Source organism: Saccostrea echinata, unplaced genomic scaffold (assembly GCF_033153115.1).
Source record: "Saccostrea echinata isolate AGI-Se365-2 ecotype Australia unplaced genomic scaffold, CSIRO_AGI_Sech_v1 ptg000045l, whole genome shotgun sequence".
Taxonomy (NCBI): domain Eukaryota; kingdom Metazoa; phylum Mollusca; class Bivalvia; order Ostreida; family Ostreidae; genus Saccostrea; species Saccostrea echinata.
The window spans coordinates 5,330,475-5,357,510 of NW_026889794.1; the positions used below are offsets into that span (position 1 = coordinate 5,330,475).

At 33.7% G+C, this 27,036-nt stretch overlaps 2 protein-coding genes across 2 annotated transcripts in view; both read right to left on the reverse strand.

The window, feature by feature from the left end:
- Positions 1–363: 363 nt before the first annotated feature.
- Positions 364–16,202, reverse strand: LOC133201684 (synaptotagmin-12-like). The gene is made up of 9 exons (XM_061337473.1): positions 16,051–16,202; positions 6,890–7,090; positions 5,265–5,418; positions 4,255–4,390; positions 3,050–3,179; positions 1,576–1,788; positions 1,227–1,350; positions 922–1,055; positions 364–745 (listed from the first exon to the last, which is right to left on the reverse strand). Exons 2-9 carry the CDS (start codon positions 7,055–7,057, stop codon positions 575–577), a joined length of 1,230 nt encoding a protein of 409 aa, XP_061193457.1. The 5' UTR covers positions 7,058–7,090; positions 16,051–16,202; the 3' UTR covers positions 364–574.
- A 3,836-nt stretch (positions 16,203–20,038) lies between these two features.
- LOC133201827 (nucleolar pre-ribosomal-associated protein 1-like) overlaps positions 20,039–27,036 on the reverse strand; it is a 33,838-nt gene continuing 26,840 nt past the window's right edge. The window contains exons 31-34 of the mRNA XM_061337631.1: positions 26,589–26,698; positions 25,865–26,248; positions 20,950–21,767; positions 20,039–20,491 (exon numbers count right to left, since the gene is read on the reverse strand). Coding sequence (XP_061193615.1) covers positions 20,346–20,491; positions 20,950–21,767; positions 25,865–26,248; positions 26,589–26,698 — 1,458 coding nt within the window. The 3' untranslated portion in view covers positions 20,039–20,345. The remainder of the gene's footprint in view (positions 20,492–20,949; positions 21,768–25,864; positions 26,249–26,588; positions 26,699–27,036) is intronic.

Sequence of the window (27,036 nt, forward strand, 5' to 3'; positions counted from 1 at the left end):
GTACGTACTGATCATGTAATCTATCTAATTCTTTTTTCACTGAATACAGAAGGGTAGATGGTTCTCATATTGCCCTCAATCTTTTAATGCGCGATTGTAACATACATCTGATACATTTAATCTATTCTGACAAAGGTCAAGGTCTTTTTTTCATATCTTGCCTATCGCCTGGCGTAATCCTCTACAGAATCCATAATATTTATGAAATTACGACGCCAGTTGAAGGATCGGGGTTCCCTATATTTAGGACCTTTTAAAATTAGTGATCTAAGGTCCTCATTATTAACTGTATTTACGTCACCAGTAATAACGTGTCCAGCAGGACTATAGTTATAGGGTGAAGAAGAATGTAAAAGATAAAAATAAATCTTAGAAACATTTATTAAAACACTTGCTCACATTGAACAGGTAAAATCACTTTGTGTATGACCTAACAAATTTAGATAAAATATATGAATATACTATTTTATGTGACCACATTTCACGATCATGGCTGTAAGAATTTAAAACTGAAATACAATTATACATCAAATTACATATACATAAGTAATTACAGAGTTACAGCAGTATTTCATCATTTTCTTAAATAGTGCCACATGGCTATAGGTTTTCTTGGGGCTGATATCATTTGATTCCAATGCGATAGTTCTGTACCGGAAGTATTAGCACCTACTATCACGTGACCAAGAGATGGCGTTTTTCCATCCATGATATGTTCTGCGACTGTTATCCTTAATTGGACAGTCTGAAAAAGATTGAGTCGTCATCAGGTTCTATTAATTCTTCACCTCTATTTTCGGCATTTAAATGAATTTTTATAACTTTTTCTTTTTGCCTTTTGGGAAAACAAAATTGACTTTACAAATTAACGCAACAGTAATTTGAAAGAGTGTGCGAACTCATTATCTATTCTGTTTTTACCGGTAAAGCAGACGAAGGAACTGAGAAGATCATTGCTTCATTGAATATAGGATTTCTCTCCCCTCGTTTGATTGTTGTTTTCTTTTTGCTCACTTTCCTATTGTTCTGCATCAAGTAAACCTTAACAAAAGGATCTGAAAAAGATAAACAATACGTGCACAACCAAAAAAAAAAAGGTCTTAGACTAACGAAACATGTAACAAGAATTATTTGGATCATGCAAAGAGACTCTGCAAAGATGTTTTTGGTAGGATTTACTGCTGACATGAAGTATCTTGCAATCGATTTTCGCACGCAGAATTTACCACCGGATTCCTTGGAGGGATCCGCCCACTTGAGGTTTCTTGCTTTGACGATGACAATAGTTAGGCGTTCAGCAGTAGGAAGATAGCTCAGTGAAAACATAATATCTCCATACTCTGTCGGTTTCTGTCAAGATAAATGTGTGTCTTAAGGTGGATTACTCTTTATTTATCAAAAGAATATTCCTCTCCGGTACGTGAATGCAAAATCAAGTTACAAATTAAGAATATAAATAGTTATACATCTGTACAATTAATGATTTTATACAAACATTGAGTTAAAACGTGTATCTTTTAAGAAGCATAAAAGTTTTAATTTGTCATCAGTATGATATGATAATTAAGTAAATACCTCGTCAATATCTCGAAGATTTAACCACATTTTTATAGGCATGCGCAGATCTATATCTCCCAATCGTATTTCGGACTCTCCTATGACTTTATGCCGAGCGTATTTGTCTACTGAAAACACCTGGAATTGGATTATTCTATTCGGAACATCCTCTGGTTCTATTCCAAACAAGAATCTCTCCTTGAAAATTGGATCTACTGTGCCCTTTTGAACCTTTAAAGTGGACAAAATATCAATTTAAGTGCAATCTAAAGTATTTTATTTTATTTTATCAGTAAACTTGATACTGGTTTGAAATTGTACTATATCACCTTTCAAAACTACAATTAACGCTCTTGCCAATGTTTTACGTGCTCATGCAACATGATACTAGACAGAAAACACAGTTCAGAAATTCCAAAAAGATTATCCTTTTACCTTGCGCAAAAATATGGAGGTCACAATAAATTGCTTTCACTTTGGAAAAAAAATAAAAGGATCCGCAAAAAAGGTTATTTTCCCCATATGCATGAAATAATTTACAATCCTCTCTAAAATGATTTTAGTTCACGTACAATGTAAAAGAATTCATATTTGAAATGAAAAGGTCAGGTATATTGAATAATATACTGACCTTTAAGTAATACTCTCTCTTACAAATATGGGAAATTTTGGTACCTTCTACATTAAATTATAAAGCAATTATAGTCAATTTGCTGTTCAAAATGAGAAGACCCGGGCGATTTCATATATGGCAATGTTCTATCATAGTTCAGGAATTCTTATTGAATTAACAATTTGTCAGCCGGATTTCGAAAATGTGCCATCAATCAATAATCATTGTCACCGTATATTGCTTCTGATTTTTACAATGTTCTTGCTTTTATTTTTGTCGATTACAGTCAAACGTGGCGTGAATTGTATGAATCATTATTGAACAACTCAATCCATCTCTTGAGATTTTCTTCCTTTTCCGCTGTCAAAGCTTGTTTACTTCTGCATGTATCTCAGTTTTAACCTCATGGATATTTGTACTTTTACAGAAGAAAAATACAGGAAAATCCAATATACTCCAAAATTCAAACACTGATACCACGTCGTTAAGCACAAAAAAGTATTATTTTCAATTGTACAATGTTTCTGAGCTGCATTTTTGTTTGATGTCTGAACTGTCAACAAGTAAGCCAAGTCTCTTGCGAAAGATATGTGGTTTTTCCATTTTCTGAATTTTTTTTTATTCGATCACGATCCAGTTTCTGCTTCAAATACTTGTAACTTTAAACAACCCTAAGACATTAAAAATATATTGAAATATACTTCGTGTATAAGTTGTTTTGTTTAAATTATTTAATTTTTACTTTACTGAAAAAAAGAAAGCTGCACGTTACAAGACAATCTTTAGCCTTTTGCTTAAAATTACATCAAACTAAAATATTAAACGCTTGGCCTGGTTGTGATCACGACGATATGAAACATTACAATTTATATTACTAACCTTTGTTTGAAATTTTGCGTCTGAATTCGGGAGTAAAATTCCCCGAATGTACGTATCCAAGGTACCAGAATATTGGTTGGGCGTTAAGTCACGTGCCTGAATGATACTTATTATCAACTCTGAAACCTCCCTAAAATGAAAAAAAATAAAAATAAAAATGCAACAAACCACAGAAGCCTGCATGATATTGTGATCTTGATTATAATATCATAACTAAAACCCACACCCCAAAAAGGCCACATGATGGATTTTACGGACACGTTTTCAAGTACCTCTAAATATTTTGGTGTAAATTTTGGCTGGGCACAATACCATTAGCAATGACTGTGTAAAGTATATCTTTGCATAGAACCCACATGTTATGGTAAACGATCAATGTTTGTGTGTTCTAGGATGACAGCCAGATTGTAGCTCCCCCATTCCGGAAAAGAGCTATTTCAGTGCGGATCAGATTGCCATGTTTAACAAGCCAAATATTGATAAGCGACAATTTTTTCTTGAACAAAAATTTTGAAAGACTAGGGTTGACACTGAGCGAATGATCAATGGACAACAATGATGATAGCATTAACTTACAGGAAAGGTGGTCACGAACTATCGGTGAATGCAAATATGAAATCGTGCACATAGTATTAGATTTCGAATATCAGTTTTGTGACATGTGACAGGAAGTATCGATTTTGCTCGGCGCCTTATTGCTTTACATCCGGTTTGTTTATTTTCAAACAGTAGAAAAACAAAGTTTTCCACTAGTAAGACTGACACCCTGTCGCTCATCCTAGACATTTGAAATAGCAGTTAATGTTAGTTTTACTTTAAAACTTAAGATGCATGCACAAATTAAAAGAATCGAATATTAAGTGTATAATGTCACTTCGAGGAAAAAAAATCGAAAAATCCATTAAGAAACCACACAGTTGGATAGTAGAGGAAGGCATAAAATTAGCTTGAAAACTTGATATGCATTTCGATCCCATTACAGCAGTACAAGTAACAATTAATTGCTTTTCTAGTTCTGACTATTTTTGTTAGAAGATTAATATTACTATTTTCAGATATTTTCTTTTTGCGTGAAAATCAAACCAAGACCTGATTTTTATTATGTTTTATCGCATTGCGAAATTGCCCACCAACAGTCGATGACCGTAATATAAACTAGAATCTTCAGGGTCTAACACCGGTTTCTTTAATAAGCATAGATATACCTGTCGTATTCTAAGGCAAATTCTAGCTGTCCTATTTTTGGCATGTCTGGTTTCATCTCCAACACTGACGAATCGGAAGCCACGCTTTCACATGACTCGGCTCGCCGAATCGCTGGTGGCATTTCTGCCTCAGATGCTGAAAGAGAAGTTTTTCCTTTCCAGTCAAACAAAACAGCATTACGAGTGCATATATCATTGTAAATTTACTATTAATTTAAAGGTTACGTCATCGATGCCCGCTGTCCCCAACAAATTTAAAATCTACAAATCACCTATCAGTCTTTGGCCTTGACCTCTTGACCCTTGAATTAAAGTTTTCTTCATTGGGTCACTGTGCATGTCTATAGTACTCGTAAGACTAATGTCTGTAGTAAGTATGAAACTGCACGGCCAAGTGGTTTTCTTTAAATTGGGTCAGTAAATTAGTTAAACCTATCACAGTCTAACCTAAAATGTTTTTGCCCTATCAGGTATATATACATGCATGTATAGATCTGCTTCCCTTTTAAAATCGTAATCTACCTTTGAGGCAAGTTTGAGTCTGAAAGGTCAAGCATGTAACCACAACACTAAAGGACTCACATGAATTTTTAACCTTGACTTTTTGACCCTTAAATGAAACAGGTGTGTTTCTCTGGTCAACTACGTATACCTTCTTTGAGGCAAGTTTGAGACTAAATAATAAAAAATAATCAAATGGTACGCTATTGTAATGAAATATGTCAGAAAGGACACTACACATCGTGTCCACAAAGCTAATAAGTATTCAAAATGTCTCTGGTCACCTTAAATCTCAGTAGCAAGTTTAACACTAAATAGTCACATGGTACTCAAATGCAACATATCGTGCCCATGGCACTGTCAAGGGCTCGCAGTAACAGTGACCTTTGTCCCTTTAACCCTCAGTTGAATAACTTGTACCCCTGGTCACCTACATGACAATTCATGAGTCCCGGCATTGTGATGGACATGTGCATAAATGCACTGGCGAGGGGATGATTTATGCTTACCCACTGATGCATTCCCAACAGAAACCGGACTGCTGCGAGCGCTATCCGGAATTGGCGATTCTGACTGTCCATACCGTGAATCACTTACGACATTATCATATTGTGCGTACTTCCCACTTGTGTCAAGGGCAAATTCGGACGATTCTGAGTTGACCTTGAAATACAAAATAATAAAAATATTAAATTGATAAATACCACATGTTTTAAATGCAATTGATACGCCGGTCTAAGAAAATATTAAGAAGTGACAGACTTTATGTACAGTGTTAGACGACTGAGAATTCAATGACGACCGCCACTTGATCTAACATACCCTTATATGTAAATTTCAAATATGCACTTTTTTTTAAAAATTGACATCTATCAACAATTACGCTGGCTTTCAGTTTTAGCTACCACAAAATATCTAATTGGATGCCAGACGTTACCACATATAAAGTTCAATATTGCCAAGAAATTAGGAAAATTGTACATTTTCCCCTCTTGGTAGCCACAGCCAATATTCTTTTCTTCATCAAACACACTCAATATATATTGTTCAACTTTAATTCTATTAGATTATTACCATTTTCGGTGATTGGAATAACTATATTTTTGGATTATAAGGTACTATAGTAACTAAGTTCATAAAGTAGCAGCAAATAATTACTTAAACCTTAATTAACTGAGTAACAATAATTTCTGAATTTTCCTTATGCTATCCGTGTAACGCAAGGTCTTAAGGTTCATTGTTCCTCTGATCACCCATATAAAAGTTTGTTTTAATGTTTATTATCATTTTCCAAAATAGAAGTAATTTAGAATTAAATGCATACGATATCAGTCTACGTTGCGAGGCAAAATTTGACAGAAATGGCCTTTTTACTTGACGGTTCTATAAAGGAGTAATGGCCATTTATTCCAGTGAGAGTTACCTCTCTTAGAAGGTTGATGAACCTTAAAGATGATATAGTACACGTATTTGGTAGCACCAATTTTCCGTGTCTTTCCATGAGATGGCGGTATTTATCAAAGCTAAGCCACAAATTGTGTGTAGGTATATGTTGTGCTTCTATGGCAACCGTGATATTAATGTTTAGAATCATATTTCTAAAACCTATATATATATACATGTACTTATTTTGATTGTTTCTCTGCCGTCGGCGATTAAGTTTGGTCATGTAACTTCTATAATTAGTGAACACAGAGCATTTGCCAGCATATAAAATGTATGCCAAACGTAGCCATGGTTACATCTATTTAGAGATATATTTCGAAGACATTTCTTTACATCAAAAGTGGTAACAAGGTATTATCTTTTTGTGTAAGTGGCCAATTTAGTTATCTTAGTCTTTTTTAAGGGTAAATAAAGATTCAAAGTATTTGAAACTATCAATTAAAAAAAAAATCCCGTATGATACCATGGCAACCAAGATCATAGCAACCAAATTTTGATTGTAGCTCTTACATACGTAAATAGTTTACAGATAAGAAAGGCAGTGAATGAAGTCAACATGATAAACTGAAACACATCATATTTATTTAGAAAATCAATCTTATACTTCTCTCAAGTCTCGAATCCAAATTGACATTGCAACAGATTTGCAAGTGCGTGTTCTGCCATCAACTTAAAAAAAGTTACGTACCATATACCCATTATACTGTTCATGTTGTGTCAGGACAGCTTTCTCTTCACTTGAGGCAAAACATGAGGTAAGATGGTAAATCCCGTAAACTCGGATCAACACCGCGATCACAATCGTTACTGCCACAACGATTACTATGACAACCAGAGCTATGGCAACATCACTCATAGTCTCGCCAAATTCTCGTCGAGGAGAACCTGTCTGAAACAAAAAATTCAAAATTTCACATTAATATCAAGGGTTCAGGTTAACGGATGAAGCTATCAACCGACATAACGCTGACCGATACCCTGAGTCCTTATACTCATATATATGATTGAAAATGAGCAAGCAAATTTACTTGTATTTTTTCTCTACAACACTGAACAAGAAAGCTTTGTCTTTATCACATGGTGCGATCTTAAATTCCTTAAAATGTAACCGTGGACGGGAGAAACTCCTCTTCTCCCCTCCTGTTCTTCCCTCCTCTTTTCACACTCCTCCTCGATCCCTATTCCTTTTATCTTTTCTTCCCTCCTCTCTTCCACTGGATGCCTCACTGACCCCTTTACATCTTACTACATTGCCATTCCCCTCCCCCTAGTATTACCGAGTATCCTTCATAGAGCTGATGGATTTTCTGCTGATGAATTTGCTATGGTGGTATATCATCTCTTTTTGAAGTATTTCTCTCTCTCTCTCTCTCTCGAGCTCCAAGCTAGATAGAAGACTGGTTGGAATATGACAATAAGCTCTCTCTTTTTCTTTTTTTTAACTCTCTGAAAACTGTTTATTGTATACCGTTTCCTTCCGCACGCCGATTTCACAAAATAGAAGAAAAACATACAGTAGTAATTTGAATTTGATAATTGTAAACATAAGTTTTCAGAGCATTAACTAAAGTCACATGTAAACTACGGTATATTTATCGATGTAAAGGGTAGTTTATGAAGTCTAAACCAAACGTTCAGCGTTTATGCAAATTATCACGTGAGCAAAGCTGTTTGATCACATCATAAAAGCAAAAAACTAGACAGTTACATGTATTCCTTTACAAATGTTATGGATATAGAGCGGGCACTTTGATATTATGTTGCTTTAAACTTTTCTTGATTTCAATATCTGTCCATAGTTTAAAAATCGAAAAACATGATTTGCATTGTAAATCATTTTCGCAGTCAAATGAAATTTTCACTTGTGAAACACCGAGGTTTTTCACTGTAGTTTAGAGATGATTAATGTAGAATTGTATAGTTACTATGATTAACATTCCGAACATTATATGTTTATGATTGATAAAATAGGTTTATCATATGCAAAACTATGTTTCCTTAATGCTTTATAATAGTTTAACAACACTGTATTACCCGCTTTCCGTTTTCCTGTTTTCTGTTCAAAACCTGTTTTGCTTCATTTTGTTAACAAATTCCATTTTCAGACATTCATCATTAAAACTTTAAAAAAGTTAGGTTCAGATCACTTGATGTGATATCTTCGCTACGTTCCCCCTGGCGTACCGACACTCCTGGCTTGCAAAGATGTCAAATTAATATACCATAAGTCACATGAAAATAGAAAATATATTTATGCAGATTTTGCGCCGATCAAAACTAAACTCTTTTACTCTTCTCAGTATCATGAATAATCATTAAAATCCTAACAATTTCTTTGAATGAAGCGCACAATATACTTTCGATGTTCTCAAGGATGTACGTACATATGTATACTGTAGTCTACCCGCGCATGCAATTCGTCTAAATTATTGATACACTCATTACGATAGGATGTTCTCTTTCTAATTGATTTTATAAGGCTTGTTATAACATGTCTGTAGAAACAAGTGAATATGTATGCAACTTTGATAACTGACATAAATATGTGTAGTAAAAAACTCCATGATTCTCTCCGTAACCTTGAGGACATTTGATTGTATACATTCTTGTAACACGAGCAGTGTCATCTATATAGAACCCCGAGGAATTAATTATTTCACAAGACCGATACCCGAGGACTAAATCTATTAGCAATCCTTCGGCTTTCAAACAGATATCATTAGCGGTTCTGTCATTTCAGGATTCATATGCACTGTAAATAACAAACATTTCCAATATCATTTTTTAACCAAATGTAGAACTGACCACCAATATGATTACACATAATCATGTATATATGATACTCTAGTAGTTTGTGATCAAACACAAAGGCAAAAACCAATCTAATCTAATATACAAACAGATGCTGTATGTTTTTTTTAATGAAGTTAATGCTTACATGTAGTTAATTTATAATCATATTTCCTACGGTGCTATAGTTGATGCTTACTTAATTGATGTTTCTATTTCATAGGTGATATAGGTTTGCCTTTTATAGACCAAATATTAATCTCAAAGCATGTTTAGAATGATTTAACAGAACATGAACTTGTCTCAGTAATGTGTATTTTAGATCAATAACTTGTACGAACATAAAACCCAAGACGATGAATTGAAATTACTTCCCGGACCATTAGTGCTTCTGAAAACGTTAGGAGACCCACAAATAAAAACTTGTTATCAAACTTTCATTAAAGAAAGCAATCCCCTCTACAACGAAGCTTTCATGAAAACGGTTAATATCCGCTGGTACATCAGAAATCACGGTAAGTCATTTATAGTCGCGTCCAACGTATTTCATTCTCACCAAAACAGATTAACATCACATTGATTTCCCTCTGTCGGCTGGTCTAGCGGGAGAACCATTTCCTCCGACAATAATATGAGACACTTGTATAAAGTATATGTTTTAATGAGTAAAATGTCTTACGGATTGTTATTCTCGGACAGAATGTTATTGGGTGTTATTGTCAGATGCATTTTAGTCACACGGACTGTTATTGTCTTTCCCGCGATAGGCGCTATTTACTTCCATCTCGCTCATAAAAATGCACAGCATGCCATAAGCAGAAAATAGACTTTAACGTTATTTTTTTCCTCTGGAATTTGCATAAACCTGATTGAAAAACCCTACCAATTAGTATACTCCTCAAACCACCGGCAGGTATCCCTCTCTTCATTCAATACAAACCCAAACAAGACTTTTAAATACGGTAACAAATAGAAAACACAAACTAAAACAAATTAACAAACAAATAAAACTAACCTTGTTTTTAAAAAAATGAATTGTGAGATCTAACAATTAACCTGAAACAACTTTTAAAAAAATATGTACAAGAGCTTGCAATTAATCATCTAGCGTTTCAACTAACTTGAAACTTGAAAAGAAATTAATTGATCTTACATTCCCACAATGCAATATAATTACTTACTATTTCTTTAAATAGGAATCCTAACATCAAAGTATCCAAAATAGGAGAAATCACGGGGCACAAATAAGCATTTATCGTTTTACATGTCTGAAGCCTAAAACGAGGGAACTCTATATCAAAGCTTCTATTATAATCTCGGAATTTATCAATTAGAACTTTTAAAAACAAGATAATTTTATTCTTTCAGGCCGACCAACCTAACCGTGACAAACGCTAATGATTCGAGCAATATCTGAGAAAGTATGGCTGCACAAATTTCTCAACACTGGATGTTACACTTTTAATTCGTATAAAGAACAAAAACCCTCATATCACCAGCTCCTCTTCAGCCTGATGTGAATCAGATTACTACAAAAGGTAACAAAAAGGATTATAAAATTATCATGTGTCACCCAAAGTTATAATGCTACCTGGAATAGTACTTGTAAATCTTTATGCAAACTTATGTATTTCTGGCATCATCTCAAAACTGGAAAAAAAAATCATATTGACCGATGATGACACACAGTAACAGTTCTGACTTCTAACAACAATGTGGTCTTTTTAGCTCGGTATATGGATACAAAATAAGTGAAGTAAGTAGCACAAACAAAATCAGGTTTGTTTGTTTTATTTTTAAAAGGAAATCAGGGAAATGAAATAAACAAGCTTCGAACAATACAATTTGAATGAGAAACAACATTTGAAGTCTTGACCAAACTTCCAACAAGAAAACATCATAATACATATTAAGGTCCAACACCTCTCTATTCATTCATACTGAATTTGTTTTAGGGCATTTATAATGAAAATGCAAACAATTTCAGAATAACTTGCGGGGCAAACTGGATAGAAATGGCCAATACATGAAAAATAGTCATTTATCCACTCAAAGTTATCTCTCTTATCAGAGGGGCGATGAACCTTAAATGGAATTCGTCGCGTGACTACACAGTAAACTCTAAGCGTCTTTGGTCAGACTGTCTACAATTATTTTTTATTTGTCAAAAACAAATTAACGGTAATATCAAGTAACGCTGTTATTGATTTTTGTAAATAGAAATGTGGAACTGTCCAAACAGATTTCAATATATCCATGTTTCGCATGTAGAAACAAAATGTGTTAGTTAAACAAATGGATTTATTCCGAAGGTTAATTGTAAATGAAGAAGTGATTCATATTTCTTTTCTTCGTTCGTGTAGTCTCTGGATGATGTATTTACACCAAGCACACAATAAACCGGTCTACTGACATAAACGAAGGACTTTGTTATATATTACAGTGGGCGCTTTTTAATATTTTTCCCCCTTTTTTTATAGGGGGAGGGGTTGATCCTTTTTATACCAAACTCTCTCAGGTTAAGACTTTGGAGTTTTGGAGAATTCTACTCATCATGTATATATACAGAAATTTTAAAAATATTCGTTTCTGCCAGAAAAGAAATCGGAAGATTTTCTATGAAAATTCCAATCACTTAAATTGGCATTTGAATATTGAAGAAATTGATACACAGGGCACAGGAAACTCACAATTATTGTACTTTATATATACTATATCCTTAACTGAGTGTTGGTGTTGTAAATCATAATTTTCGCAGATTCAGACATTATGTTGCTAATTAAAAAAAAAAAGATTATACGGTTATGCAGGTTATGCAACCATTACATGCAAGTGAGAAGAAAAAATGACAAGACTGGAAATAGAAAAATATCCTCTCTCTCGATAGCTTTATTATAAAGGTATGAAAACTGACGTGTTAGATGAGCTGAGATTGGATCTCCTTTCTATTTACAGGTAATAAACCACGTTACGTGACACCATGAAATTTTAAGGATGAAATGGGAAAACTCCACGTTAATTAACCATCACATCTATTTCTGTATATTGATAGAAGAAACTATTTTGTAAATATAAATTTACATCCTACGCGCTATCTTTTGTCATGTGATTAAGTAAATTTCGCCGGGGAGTAAATAGGCGTAATTCCATCACCTATAATAGAAGCTATACTGAAAAGATTTCCACCTACGCAACAGACAGATCTATCGTGATGTATGCATAATTCACTTATATACACCAGTACACCATTGAAACTTTGATACTTCATATGAACTCATCATTTATATTTCGCTCTATTTAATTTTTGGTCTATTGAGTCATTTCAAAAACGGGAGATAACTCAATTAAATAAAATATAATATAAATAATATATGTATATGAAAATGATACATTAGGATATGCTACATACACAGACTGCACCCGAACTTATCCAAAAGATTGAGAATGAGGCCAATTAACTGGAAAGAAACAGAGTGGTACAATAGAGGTTTTAGAGGAGATCAGTTTAAAAGGAAATGGAAGAGAACAAATGGACATGGGGTAAGTCCTGAGGTGGGAAAAGGGCAGAGCAGTATGGAAATCTTTGGTGACCACGTTATGTGCTGATCACTATACGGAGAGAAATATATTGTATATAAAAACAGCGCGAATAAAGACAACCACTAGGCAAAGAAGGCTATCAAATTAACATGTTAAGAAGGCAAATCATATCTTCTTTTTATCACAGTAGACAAGGGTTAATACCAAGCTGGCAATCAAACAAAATATTGTGACCTAGCATATTTCACTAAGGTGCATATTTTATGTAAACAAAAGTTTGATCAACGGTTTTTTGATAGCTTCATAGAACTTTCTAATATGCAAAATACTGCAATAAAATGATACAAAGAACACATTCATTAACAATTAAAATATTGATTCAGTACTATCATTAATTCGTTATAAGCATACTTTAGAAATGATTATTGGATAATCGATACGATATAAGTGAAAGCTGACACTGTATCGGAAAATGCTATCGAAACAGTGAGGGCAAACTGTATTTTCAAAAGGACAGTAAAAAAGGATAGATTTATTTTAATTAATAAAAAAAATTCAAAGACAAGGTAAAGATCAATTACAATATAGAATTGACATTCTCTGGCATTGCTTAGATCTGCATGGGTTGAAAAACTATAATGTATTGAAACTTGAAAGCTGATATACACACATTACATTGTTCTTATCACAGGGGAGATAACAATGAATAATTAGGATCCGCGACGCCTTTACACCACAGACCTGGCATGTCCTTTGGGGCCTCTTACATCAGTATTAATTGTGTCACATATATGTTTTTTAATACATAAATGTTTGTGTTATTTTTAGAATCGTCATGAATGCATTTAGCCATGGGATTACACTGTACCAGGATTTCTGAACGAACATCACTCATGCCATAAAGAGATTTTTTTTTAATACAAATGATATTTTCTAGATCAACGTAATTAGATTCCATTTTACACTATGGAAGGAAACGTGAGACAATATCTATAAAATTGATGAATAAGTGGATTACTGTATATGGATAAAATAAAACCATAGAAATAATTTAATCACTGATTGCATGTACCTAAATTTTCTCAATTCACATTCTCCATTATTGTATTATGCAATTTTTGCTGGTTTTGAGGTCAATACGATGATTGAGATACCTAAGGAGTTCAATATTCACCGAGTCCGAAGGGCGAGGTAAATATTTTACTTCGAAGATGGCTAAATCATCGTATTGACCGAAAAAACAGCAGTAATTGTTTTATTGTATAATTCAATGATTAAATGACACAAACTCTTTAAGCGGTCCAAACCATCTTACTTATTTACATTTACTGAAGTACTAGCCAAACATAATGAGAGAAACGGCGTTGAAATAAACATTTAGTTGTATTAATTTGTAATATTTAATTCTATTTTAGGTGCTATGTAGAAAAACTAAATGTCAGACAGGCACGTCAGGAGGGAGGAGCAACATGAGGGGAAAAAAATTGACAACTTATCTGGAAAAATATTTGGCTAGCCCCCCCCCCCTCGAATTCTCACAAATCAAAATATTTTATCCTTAAAATTTAAATTAAAATTTTACGCTAAAAAAAAGGTGGGGAGAGGGGCAAGGTCCCTACAACTTCCCTAAACCCCCCCCCCCCGACCACCACCACCACCACCACCACCACACACACATACACCCACCCCTCACCCAAGATTCTATGCACCTTAATGGTTTGTTCTTATAAGTCAGGTGCAAATGAAATAACTTTCCAAAACTATTTGTATCAATTTGAAATTTCCCAATCTATTTCAGTCTAATGTGGAGAAAAATAATTCCTTATATTCATCTGGAAGGTCGCGTGCAGGTGAATATATTATTTTTTCTACAATGTTGGATCTCAGCCAATCAGAGAGATAGGAATTATTCAATCATATAAAATGTTGTATACCTGTACCATATTAACACCGCTAAGTAATGCCATTTTGTAAATGCATGTATATTTTATTTTAATGCGATTAGATGCATGTCTTAAGCAATAAATAAAAAAAATAATAATGAAGAATTTATGTATACAGTTGCACTCATTTTAAAACACAAGTTCATATCCCGCAAGTAGATTGCTTTTTTTTTTATATGCAATACGTAAAGAATTTTTACCAACTATGACCGTTCTGATAATTGTAATTAAAAAAAGTAAATTAAAAAAAATGGGAAATAATCAGAGGTAGCTTTTTAATGAAATCTTTACTTAATATCTTTCACGAATGAACAATTAATATTTAATTGCAAGTGAGTTACTTTGTTATGTACTCATTGAAAATTGATAAATTGAAAAAAAAAAAACATGTTAGCATCTTAACCAGCGGTCTGTCAAAGAACACAGTTACAGTCTAAGCAGATCGCAACAAACTCGTTACTGAAGATTTTTCGCCTCACGCATTATACGTACTTTTGATTATATTCACCATTTTAATTCATGTCTTTTAGAATATATTTTAAATCTAGGATGACAAAAAGTTGCATAGATTTACTTAATTTATACGCTGTACATTCAGATGTGTGGAAAGAAGATATAGTATTATAGCCATGCAGTAATCTAGAGCCTGTGTTAAATGGATTCTTAAGAAAGCGTGGTGGATGTTAGGTATGTTAATATAGAATCGATTATAAATCAAGACACAACATGAGATGAATTAGTATATCCGCCCTTTTCGCATTTGAAGATTGGTCTGAAAAGGCCATTGACACCCGAGAATCTGCATCGATAGATCAATAAATCGATAATCGCAACCTCCAAGTATCATAGACATGCATCGATGTAAATCATTAAGAAAATAAAAAAGAAAAACATGTAAACTCTAATAAATATAAAATTAAATCAAATAAAGTATGAAATTGACGCTATTTCCCAAAGTGTTTCTTTTCTATAACTCAGTAACAATGTATAAGATATCAAGGATGTCAAACAAATGATTGAAATATCCAGTAAATATTGAATGAGGAAAGAGCAGGTATGTAGTACATACAAGATACAAAACTGTATACGAGTACATATATATATATAGGGTCTTTAATAATTTATTCCCATATAACCGTGTTACTACTTTGGGAGAAAAGATCGATGTCCTTCATTACATTATAGCGGAACGAATGCAAAATTAATCAAGTTACGAAAAACGACTACAAGGTTTATTTATTCATCGTGAACACCGGGTCGCAATTACAACAATTTATCATTATTAAAGATTCAAATAAGAGTCAAATACTCTAAAGCGGTTTTGTTTTTAAGCACAAAAAAATAGTCAGGAAGAATCCTAGAATTTTCGAAACGGTAAAAATGAAACTAAATGCATGAGAGAGAGAGAGAAAGCACATGATATCTGTATCAGGAGTTCTTAAATTATTTCTCTTTTTCAATTACCAACAGCTAAAGCACATACGACAGTCTCACGCTTTTACTAATTCACAGTTTACGACTTATCTGATTTGTCGCTTCTCAAATGAAAACACCAACAGACACCTGGACAACTTACCTTCCTACACTTAAGATATAATCCCTCTGCATTAATCCCCCTCAATTTCTATCAGATATAGGTAAGCCTCTCCTAAGCTTTTAACAGTATCTTTTTTTTTTCTTTCTACCGAGGTAACTTCATTAAGCAGGAATCGCAGAGCTGCATCGATCGATGCGCCAATCCGGGCTTCCTGCAGTAAATCAATGTACCATTGTCAACGAAAAGGCGGATCGGTCAATTTTAGGAGTGAAGAATCAAATAACAGGACGTAGTAGCAAGATCTTTGATGGATATTTCATTTGCCAGTTTCCTCTTGACGTCGAATCAAAATTGTGTATCAAAACAAAGATCTTTTGGAAAATGCCCCCTTAAATTATTTTTGTCCCCCTTTCTGTGAGTCCGTCTGTCTGTCTTTCTATAACACTTTCGTATCCAGATGATATCTCTGAAAGTACTCAAGCTTTTCCAATGACATTCCATATCTTTTGCAGACCTTGATTGTTTTTGAGGTCCAAAGATCAAGGTCACAAATTCATAAATCTTCTGAAATAGTACACTTTACCCGTTTCCGGATGATATCTCAAATGTAAACAAGCTTTTGTAATGAAATTAGATACCATGACTCCCAGTGACTTAAAAAAGACCTCTATTGACTTCGAGGTTAAATGGTCAAGGTCATTACATAAAATCGTTTCCAAAAATCATACCAATTTCGAAATAGTGATCTTATGGACATGCGCAACGTACCTTACCTACTGATAATTTTTCAAGATATTCTTAATTTAAGATTATAGTGCCATCAGGTGTTCGTAGACAAAAATTCAGCATGCATCACAGGGTTCGACACTAACGTTAGTCCGTTAGTCTCAGACTAATACATTTTCATTCGGACTAATAAAATATGTGGCTATTAGTCCGAACGGACCAATAAAGAATATGAATAAATTACCGAACTTTTACTAAGAAATCCCGCGTGTATTTTTAGATTTCTAGCTTTTGGCGGGAGTTACGCAATACCGGGTCAATTCAGCGCTTAATTTTTCGACTGATCAATATGAAGTATAAGGTTTAAGCGATCATGATTTAGTATGACACTTTTAAGAAAGATGTTGGACGTTTTGGATGTAATGTAAAGATAAAAAAAAACGAGATCGGGAATACGATCGTACTTGCTGATTGCGATATTTCATGAATCTGTGGAATAATATATTTCACGTAAATACTTTGTTTATTTCAAAAAATAATACGTATATTAATTGTCATGTTAAATTAATGTTAAAAAACATTGATGTTTCTTTTTTTTGACGGACTAATAAAATCGCGTGCGGACTAGTAAAAGTAATGAAGCACTAGTCCGGCTGGACTAAAGCCTTAAAAAGTTAGTGTCGAACCCTGCATCACCAGGGGTTTTGAAAAGATATCAATTGATGTAAATTCTTGTATAATTCAGAGTTCCTTTAAGTATTGGAACTCTTCAACTCCAGGGAAAAAGACAGTAAAGTTACAAACTACGTTGCGTATGTCTTCAATGAGGGATTCTTGTCTGGTTTCTAAAAGATATAGTCAATTTATATTTGCTTAATATATGTCTTATATATTTAGATGTATTGCATCTATTGATATATTACAAATTGAATATGATCTTTTAAATCCCTTACATTATGTAAGGGATTTAAAAGATCATATTTTTCTTTCCTCCTCTTAATTGTACAACTTTAAATAGAATGGTAAGCTGAGTTTATGAAAATACTCCCTTTTTCTGCTTCTCAAAATTACTAAAGAACATTAATAAAGTTAAATTTTTTAAACAATTAGAGACTTAAATAAATTTTCTTTTGTAACTAAAAATAATAATAATGGACAGAAGTTTTAAAAAATATAAAATAAATAAGATTTTCTGAACAAACTGAACGGATCCGGGAATTGAAGTTAGGGGCAAAAAGTAGGCAGGGGGTCTGGGGGCCACCTTGAGGCCCCCGGATTCTAGAGATTTTGTAGGGTAAAAATGAGGTCTACAGAGTAGACATTTTAACATTTTCTCGACGAAACTATGATTTACGCTAACTTTGACAATTTTAAGGGGGCGCGCGCCGGGTGCGCCCCCCTTTAAATCCGCCACTGAAACTACAATCTTGTTAGCTTTTGAAAGCTTCAAATCCAAGTACAGATTTGAGCAAAAAAATCAGTAAAAAGTCTTTTTTCTCGCTTAGTAAATAGTCAAAACTTTTTGTTTTTGTATCATTTTGTATCTTTACATAACTACTTTACCATATGTGAAAAATTTAAATATATGAAGCATATAAAAATAACTAATAATCCCCTAGAATTTCAGAAAAATAGAGGAAATTCTGATTAGCCAATATCTAATTCATTTAAATTATTTATGTCAATTTGGTAGTATCCTCTGATAGACTCTATATGATAACATCTTTTTTTATGCAAAAAGAAAAGCATTAATCTTTTAAAACAGAAGTAGGCATCACATGATTGGCAAAAATTTTTTTTTATTATATCAAGGAAAAAGAAAATGACCTTGACCTGACATTGCTTTTAAAATAATCCAGTTAATCCAATTGATATTATCACTTAGTGATATTGTCTTCTTGAATCTGAACCAGATGATATCTTTGAAAGTAATAAGCTTTCCAATGAATTTTTATAACTCCCTAGGTCACAAGGCTAAAGGTCAAGATCAAAAATTCAAATACAGTTGTGTAATATAAAATGGATTCCGTATTCACTTTGAACAATGCTGTCTAGCTATAGCAAAAACATGTGATAGGTTGATTCTGATGTAAAAAGGCCGAAGGGCAAAGTCACAAATTAATACAAGTCATTTGGACAAGATTTAAGTGGGGATGACATAAATTCCATTAATAAGCTTGTTAATTTTTTTCTTCTTTTTCTTTAGAATGTGGGGTGGTGGTGGTGGTAGGAATCCATAATTTTAAAGACAGGTGAAAAAGCAGCCTATCATATTTGAAAACCAACTTTAAAGATGACACATGATTCTTGGAGGCTGTGCATCCACTTTTAAATTGATCATATTTATGTCCAATTTTGTCTGGTACTAAGATATTGACTTATTCATCCTTTTCTTCTGTTTTGCAAATATGATCAATCACAATTTTTCTGTTAGATTTCTTCATGGTTAAATTATTAGAAAATCAACCTCAATTTTTTAAATACCTATTCTGGCCTTCACAGAATACAAAGATGTGAATCAATTCAAATTCTGTTCTAGCCCAGGAAAGTCGAAAAAAGCCTTTCAGTCAATTAATTCTTCCCCATTATCTTCCCCTCACTTTCAAGCACAAATTGGCCAATCAAATTGATAGGAAAATCATGTTATGGAGCCATTGCTCCCTTTAATTTACAAGACAAGGCAATAAAGTCCCTTTGACCTGCAATTCAACGTGATATAGGAATTGATTTATCATACCAAAATCAAAGCATATTTTAATTACAAACAAAGCCGTGGCTTCATTCATTTTGATGAATTATCATTGTTTTCCCCTCTAGGTCGTTGAACATTCTGAAGCTATCAATAATGGTCCACAGAGTTGTAAACTGTTGATAAACTGATATTGTTAAGATATTTCACAGAAAAATCAACTAGACCTGAACTCAAAATAGTTCAAAACCATTCTTATCTGAAAATGCCCATAATCATAAATTACCTACAAATTCTGTTTTTATTATCAAATTGAATTTATGGAAAATCTTCCTCAGAATCTTAAGTACCTGTGAAAGAATTTCATGAAGACTCTCTTAAATTCTGGCCCATTTCTCCTGATATGCAGAATAAGCATCCATTATCCTTGCTTGTATAGATTTTTCTCACCCTCTTCTAAACATTTCTGAGGTATCTTCTTATGGATCTCATAGATGCCATGAATAGCTAATCAAATGTACATTAATCCCTTGTCAATTTTATTGATAAATTTGTCAGTAATCATCTGGCAAAATGGAAGTGATGCTAATACTACATCTCCCTGACAGAAAATAGACATCATCTGTTTAATTATTCATGCATCAGTATTTTATAAGGAATCAGGCTTCATGGTCAATGAAGCAATTTACAACCATTACTAGAACAATTTTCAGTGTGAAATAGGAATAGCTACACAAAGTTTCCCTACTATATCAAAGTTTCACAGAAAAATCTTCATAGCGCAGTTGTTAATTGTCATGCTTTCAAATGCTTTTTATTCCTAAGAAGATCATGGGCATGAAATGATGACTTATATAGGTGTGGTAAAATATACATATAGCTCTCAAAGTTTAGAGGCACTTAATGGTCTGTAACTGTTTTAGACACACTCACTTATAAACCTATAATTTTTATATTTTTTTAATTTTGAATAACTATTGAACATAATGGCTGTTTTCTGATTAGATGAGTCTGTCAGATGTTGCAGTAAATGCTGTCTCAGGAGAATTGACTGGTTCTCAGGTTCTGTAAAAATAACGATACCAGTTCAAAGTATTGTACTTCTGTAGATGCATACAATGTACATAGGTGTGATATTTTTTACCATTCTTCAGTATAAATGACATCAAAGGGTAGTCTAATGTACTGAAAATGTTGACACTGTAAATCTTAATACATGTATCTTTTTACAATTGGGTGTACTAAAGAATCAATTTAGTTCCGTCATTTTTTAAATTTTTTTTTTAATTTTTGCATTTATGTTACTCCTCTATATAATATGATTCATATGTTCACAATTTCAAACAGATCATCTAGCAAGAGTGAAGTATTCATTTACATGTAAAATACAGCCAAACCCTTAATATATTGCTTTGTTCTGATTAACTCTGTAAAATATCATATATAATACTTGACTGCATGTTCCTTTGATATTTCTATAATCATTTAAAAAAATATATAGATAAAGCAATTATAATATTGACCTGTTATCTTTCTGTACTTAGATGAGAAATCCTTCCATGACTTCTCTTTGATATCAGTTTTCAGTTCACACAGCAGGTAAACCATTTCATTAAGTTTCTTTATTGTCCTGCTCCGATTGCCAGTCAAATGTGATTCTCTGTCTCTCAGAATTATCTTCCCCTGATCTGAGGCATCCACTTCAGTGACATGCGGAATGCAATTACTGAGATGAGAATACAGGCCAAACAGGCCCTCTAATATAATCTGTCCTTCTTTTGGACATTCTGATAACACTTCTGTGAAACTTCTAGATGTCATCAGTACTGAATGCAGCCAATCAACAAAGAGTTTCCAAAAGTGACAACCAATCACGTTTTGATTTTGTTTGAGAAGCCATGAACTAATAATGATGACTCCAATACACAAAGGAACAATTTTCTCTGTAGAATGAGTGCTAAGCAAATAAGAAGGGTTCCAATGAATCAATGATTCTAATGTCAGTCCAATCACTTTCTTCATTTCTTCAGATTTCCTCTGTGTATTAAAACTACCTGAATCACCTGAACTCTTCTTGATTAATTTTTGATTAGTTTCATACCTAGAAATATTTTCTAGCCTCAAAGCCTTTAAAGCAGAGGACACACACTGAAGGGTCTCAAGGTCATCACCATAGTTACAAAGGTTACCTAACAACAATAAAGCATCTCTAATTGTCAAGTTATGCTGAGGATATCTGTGAAGCACACCTTGATTTTTCTCCCTGGGGAAATCGGTGTAACCTAAGATGGATATTAAGGTCTCCAGTAGCTGACAGTAAGATTCCAATTTCACCTCACTGCTGTAAAAAAGAATTCTTCTAGTGAATCATAAAAACCTACTCAATATTGATCAAGTGGGGAAAAATCTATGATTAGTTTAAGCTACGTTCTTTAAATTGCATGTCTAATACTCCTCCTCCCTTAAAAAACACACAAATAAGCAACAGAAGTCTCTGATAAGACTGTAGCTCTACTGGTTTGCAATTACAACAAAGGAATAGAATAGAAGTAAATGGATTTAAAACTAAGTAGCTTTGGCAAAAACGATAAAGAGAATTATTATACCTCTATTGTTTTTTCACTATTTAAAAGTAAATCAAAATATTTTGCTGACTCCATGAAAATCACTGTAAAAAAGACTGATTCCCTGCAGAAAGGTGCACCAGTTTGATGACTGATACACACCTACTGGGAAGACTAGAAATTTATTTTAAATTTTAATGAAAAGTTCAGATATGTTCCAAATAATATTGTGAATATTCATTATGCAGATCAGTTAAAGTTGCATATGAGGTGGGGTCTAATTTGTATGGGAAATTAGTAGCTTGTCATTGTAACACCATCAAAGTAAAATTTGAAGCATTTAATGTGCAGTGAAAGGCAGATGACATTACTTTTACAAATTAAAAATTGTGTTTTCAATTAAAAAGAATATTCTTTGCAAATATTGCCTTTGTCCAATATTGATAAAGTTCTAAATAAAAATTGCCTGTCCTATATAGAAAATGTATTCTTATTACAAACAAGATGTGCTTGTGAAACACTGATGCCCCTGTATGGCAGCTTATGGCGAAGGTTAAAGTTTCTCGAATGCAAGTCAAACTTCAGGTCAAGAGATCAAAAATATTGACACCCAAAGAAATGTCTTGTCTCTAGGAATATACCTGTGAAATTTAAAAGCTCTAGCACCAACTGTTCAAAAGTTATGGCGAAGGTTTTTTAAAAAATAAAGTAAAACATCATGGTCAAATGGGGCCCCAAGGGAAGGTCTTGTCACAAGTGATACACATGTTTGTGAAATGTGAAAGCCCTAGATCCAAACGTTCACATGCTATGGCCATGGTTAAAGTTTTTTAAAAGTAGGTCAAACTCCAAGGTCAAGGTCAATGCCAAAATTGCTGGTATCCAAAGGAAAGTCTTGTCCAAAGGAATGCACATGTGAAGTATGAAAGCTGTAGCACCAAATGTTTAAAAATTATGGCAAAGATTATTAAAGTTTTTCAAAAGTAGGTCAAACTCCTATGTCAAGGTCAAACGGTCAAAGTTGTTGGTATCCAAAGGAAGGTCTTGTTACTAGGAATACATTTGTGGGGTATGAAAGCCCTAGCACCAACCCTTGAAAAGTTATGGCCAAGGTTGAAGTTTTTCAAAAGTAGGTCAAACTCCTATGTCAAGGTCAAAAGTCAAAGTGGTTGATATATAAAGGAATGTCTTGTCACAAGGAATAGACATGTTAAATATGAAAGCCCTAGAACCAACCATTCAAAAGTTATGGCCAAGGTTAAAGTTTTTCAAAAGTAGGTCAAACTCCAAGGTCAAGGTCAAAAGGTCAAAGTTGTTGGTATCCAAAGGAAGGTCTTGTCACAAGGAATACACAGGTGAAGTTTGAAATCCCAACCATCAACTGTTTAAAAGTTATGGCCAAGATTAAAGTCTCACAAAATTTTGCAAAAGGGGGGTCAAACTCCAAGGTTAAGGACAAATATGATGGTACCCAAAGAAAGGTCTTGTCACAAGGAAAACACATGTGAAATATGAAAGTCATAGCTCCAACCATTCAAAAGTTATGGGCAAGGTTAAAGTTTTTGTGGACAGACAGACAGACAGACAGATGGACAGACAGGGCAAAAACTATATACCCCTGAATCTTCGATACGGGGGCATAAAAATAAAGATATTTTTGAATGTGCACCTTAGAATTACACCAGTCTGCAAACACCAGTCTGTACAAGTTTTAACTGGTCTAATATTTGTACTGGCATAATGAAACAGTTATATCAGTACATCATTGAAGGAGTCAGCAAGATTCCGGTTCCCCTCGAGCAAGCTTAAGCATGCTCTTGAGGAACTGGAATCTTACTAACTCCCTCAACGATACATGTAAACTTTTTAAAACTATAAAGTAAACCAACTATTATTCATGCCATCTTTAATTTGAGATTCATCATTTTGAAATCAATCCGTGGTGATAAATTTTCGTGACTAAGGAAACATTCTCTATGTCAAATATAAAGCAAAATAAATGGTGCAAAACTTGTGGATATTTCTTGCACGCGAATAAAAGTTGGTTTACAGTATATTATCCTTGGTTTAGTTTACTTATATACCTAATTTTAATGAAATTAAAAAAAAAACTATAGGCGCAGTTGCACTTTGAAAGCGTTCCACCCAGTATTTTATTAATCATTGAAAGAGCACTCAATGAAATTAAAAACAAAAACAAAAAAACAAGAGGCCCACATTGCTCACCTGAGCACTTTGGCTAGGAAAAAGCAGAAATTAATTTAGTATTGAAAGGTTTAAATATACATGTACAAGTGGTCCCAACCTACTCCTCGGGGAAGGGGTGCATGATTTGAACAAACATGAAACTACACAACTGAAGATGTTTCCATATTTCTTTGACTAATCATGCCTTTAGAAGATTTTTAAAGATTTTTTCCTATACATTTGATCTTCTATTGTGGTCCCACCTTACCTCTGGGATACAAGAACAAATTTAAATCTACACTAATTGAGGATGTTTCTGTATTTATATGACTAATCATGGCTTTACAGTGCTTGAGAAGATTTTCAATGATTTTTTTTCTATATATTCCTCTGTACAACTTTGATCCCCTGTTGTTGCTCTTCCCTATCCTCAGAGGTCATGATTTGAAATAATTTACAATACCTGAGGATTCTTCTATATTAATAAGACTAATCATGGTTTTGCTGTTCTTGAGAAGAAGATTTTTCCAAGTATATGTTCCTATGTATAACTTTGATCCCCTGCTGTGCCCCCCTACCCCTGGGGTCATTTTTTGAACAAACTTGAATCTACATTACCTGAGGATGCTTCAATATAAGTTTAATTTATCATGGCTTTGCTGTTCTTGAGAACAGGATTTTTAAACATTTTCCCTAGAATGATTCCTTTGTAAAACTTTGATCACCTATTGTGGCTCCAACCTACCCCCCAGGGGTCATGATTTGAACAAACTTGAATCTATACTACCTGAGGATGCTTCCATATAAATTTGACTAATCATGGCTTTGCTGTTCTTGAGAAGAGGATTTTTACAGATTTTTCCTATGCATTCCTATGTAAAACTTTGATTTCCCACTGTGCATGGTTCCACCCTAACCCTGTGGTTGATGATTTGAAAATAACTTGAATATACACTACCTGAGGATGATTCCACATAAGTTTCATCTTTTCTGGCCCAGTGGTGCTTGAGAAGAAGATTTTTAAAAGATGCCTTTAATTTTTCACTACATGTGTACTTCTAAATTTCCCCCTTGGAAGAAACTTGAATAAACTTGAATCCATTTTATGCAAGGATACTTTGTGGCAAGTTTGGTTGAAATTGGCGAAGTGGTTCTTGAGAACAAGTTGAAAATGTGAAAATTTTACACACAGACGAACAAACAAATGAATGCTTGAAAAAATGTGATCAGAAAAACTCACTTGAAAGCTCAGGTGAGCTGAAAACTGATATTCAGTATTGTACCAAATCATACGAAAACTGTATGAGGAGTATCTTTTTAAAGAATTACACAGTGTATTTTGAGTAACTGTGAAATGCTGTTTGTCAAAATGAGAGCATTTATTCAGAAATATGTATTTTCACTTGAGTGTAATCTACTTTTGTTCAAAGATTTATCAAAACTGGACAAAAACTGTTGGAAGAGTAACATTTTGAAAGAATTACTATTTTTCATATCCAAGACAACACCGTTCATCAAAATTTTAAAAAAAATTCAGATATTATATATCTTAGTGTAATCTACTTATGTACCAAGTTTTATTACTCTAAAAAGAATAGAATTTTTAAATATTGTGTGCAGACAGACAGATGGCAAATACTTAAACATTGCAGAAGCTCTTCTAGTCTTCAAGCACTAATAGTGATACCTGACTTTGGCAAGAACTTGTTTCATCACATGGATCATCTGACTGGTGAACGAGACTGGGAGGGACTTCATTTCTGGTTCAGTAAGACTGGGCTTTCTTTCCATTTGCTCATCTCTGTTATCTGTCACTGTGTTGTCCTCTCCCACACTGCTGCTCTGTGAGACCTGTGTTTGGTTGTCTGTCACTGTGTTGTCCTCTCCCACACCGCTGCTCTGTGAGACCTGTGTTTGGTTGTCTGTCCCTCTGCTGTTGTCTTCCACTGCTTTGCCTGAGTCTGAGGCCATTTTCTCCTGTGTTCCTGTTCTGTGCGACTCACCCAGCATTGTGTTCCATGTATTGTGTAAAATCTCTAGCAGTATCTTCAAATGATCTACAGGCAATGATCTAACCAAGAAATGGGAACATGATTAATCTGTGTGCCAAATTTCTACCATAATCTTACACTGATAGTCTTAATGTTTTTTATGACACTGCAAATAAATGTGTGTGTATTGGTGTTTTTCAATCAGACCTAAATCGACTTATTTTATTCTGAAAGGGACCTGAAAAGATTTCAAGTCTTATATTTAGAATGACATGATTTTTGTGATACATGTACAGTTCAAATTCAAGTAAAGATGTTCTGCAAATGCACATCAGAAGCTGAAATTGTTGGAATAATAAATAAGAAAATACTAAATCAAGATATTAGAAACAATGCTTTGTTTTAAACTGGTGTCCTTACTTTGACTGCAACATAGCAGAGTACCAGGTTAAAATCCCATGATTCCTAACCAGGTCAGAGGTCACCTTTCTTTCCTTACTGGCTGCTCTCAAAATCTGCAGTACTTGTAGCTATGAAAATAAAAAAAGCATTCAAACAGGGTTGTCCCTAAGATTTGAAATAGTAGGGGACATTTAAAAAGTAGAAGGGGTTTTGGGGTTCCTCCCCTTACAGAGGGTTGAGGGGGAATACCAGAATAACCATGGATTTATGTCATTATAGGTGGGGAAATTCACCGACCCCCGGGTCTTAGGGACAACCCTAATTCAAATAATTCTACCTTAAAATGTTCAACTGTAAATCTTGGTAGTACTATACATACTGTACAAATACAATACTGGAAATTTTCTAATTTTCTCTGAAGTGTGAAATTTTAATGTTCATGAAGTGAAGAATTTGGTAAGATTAA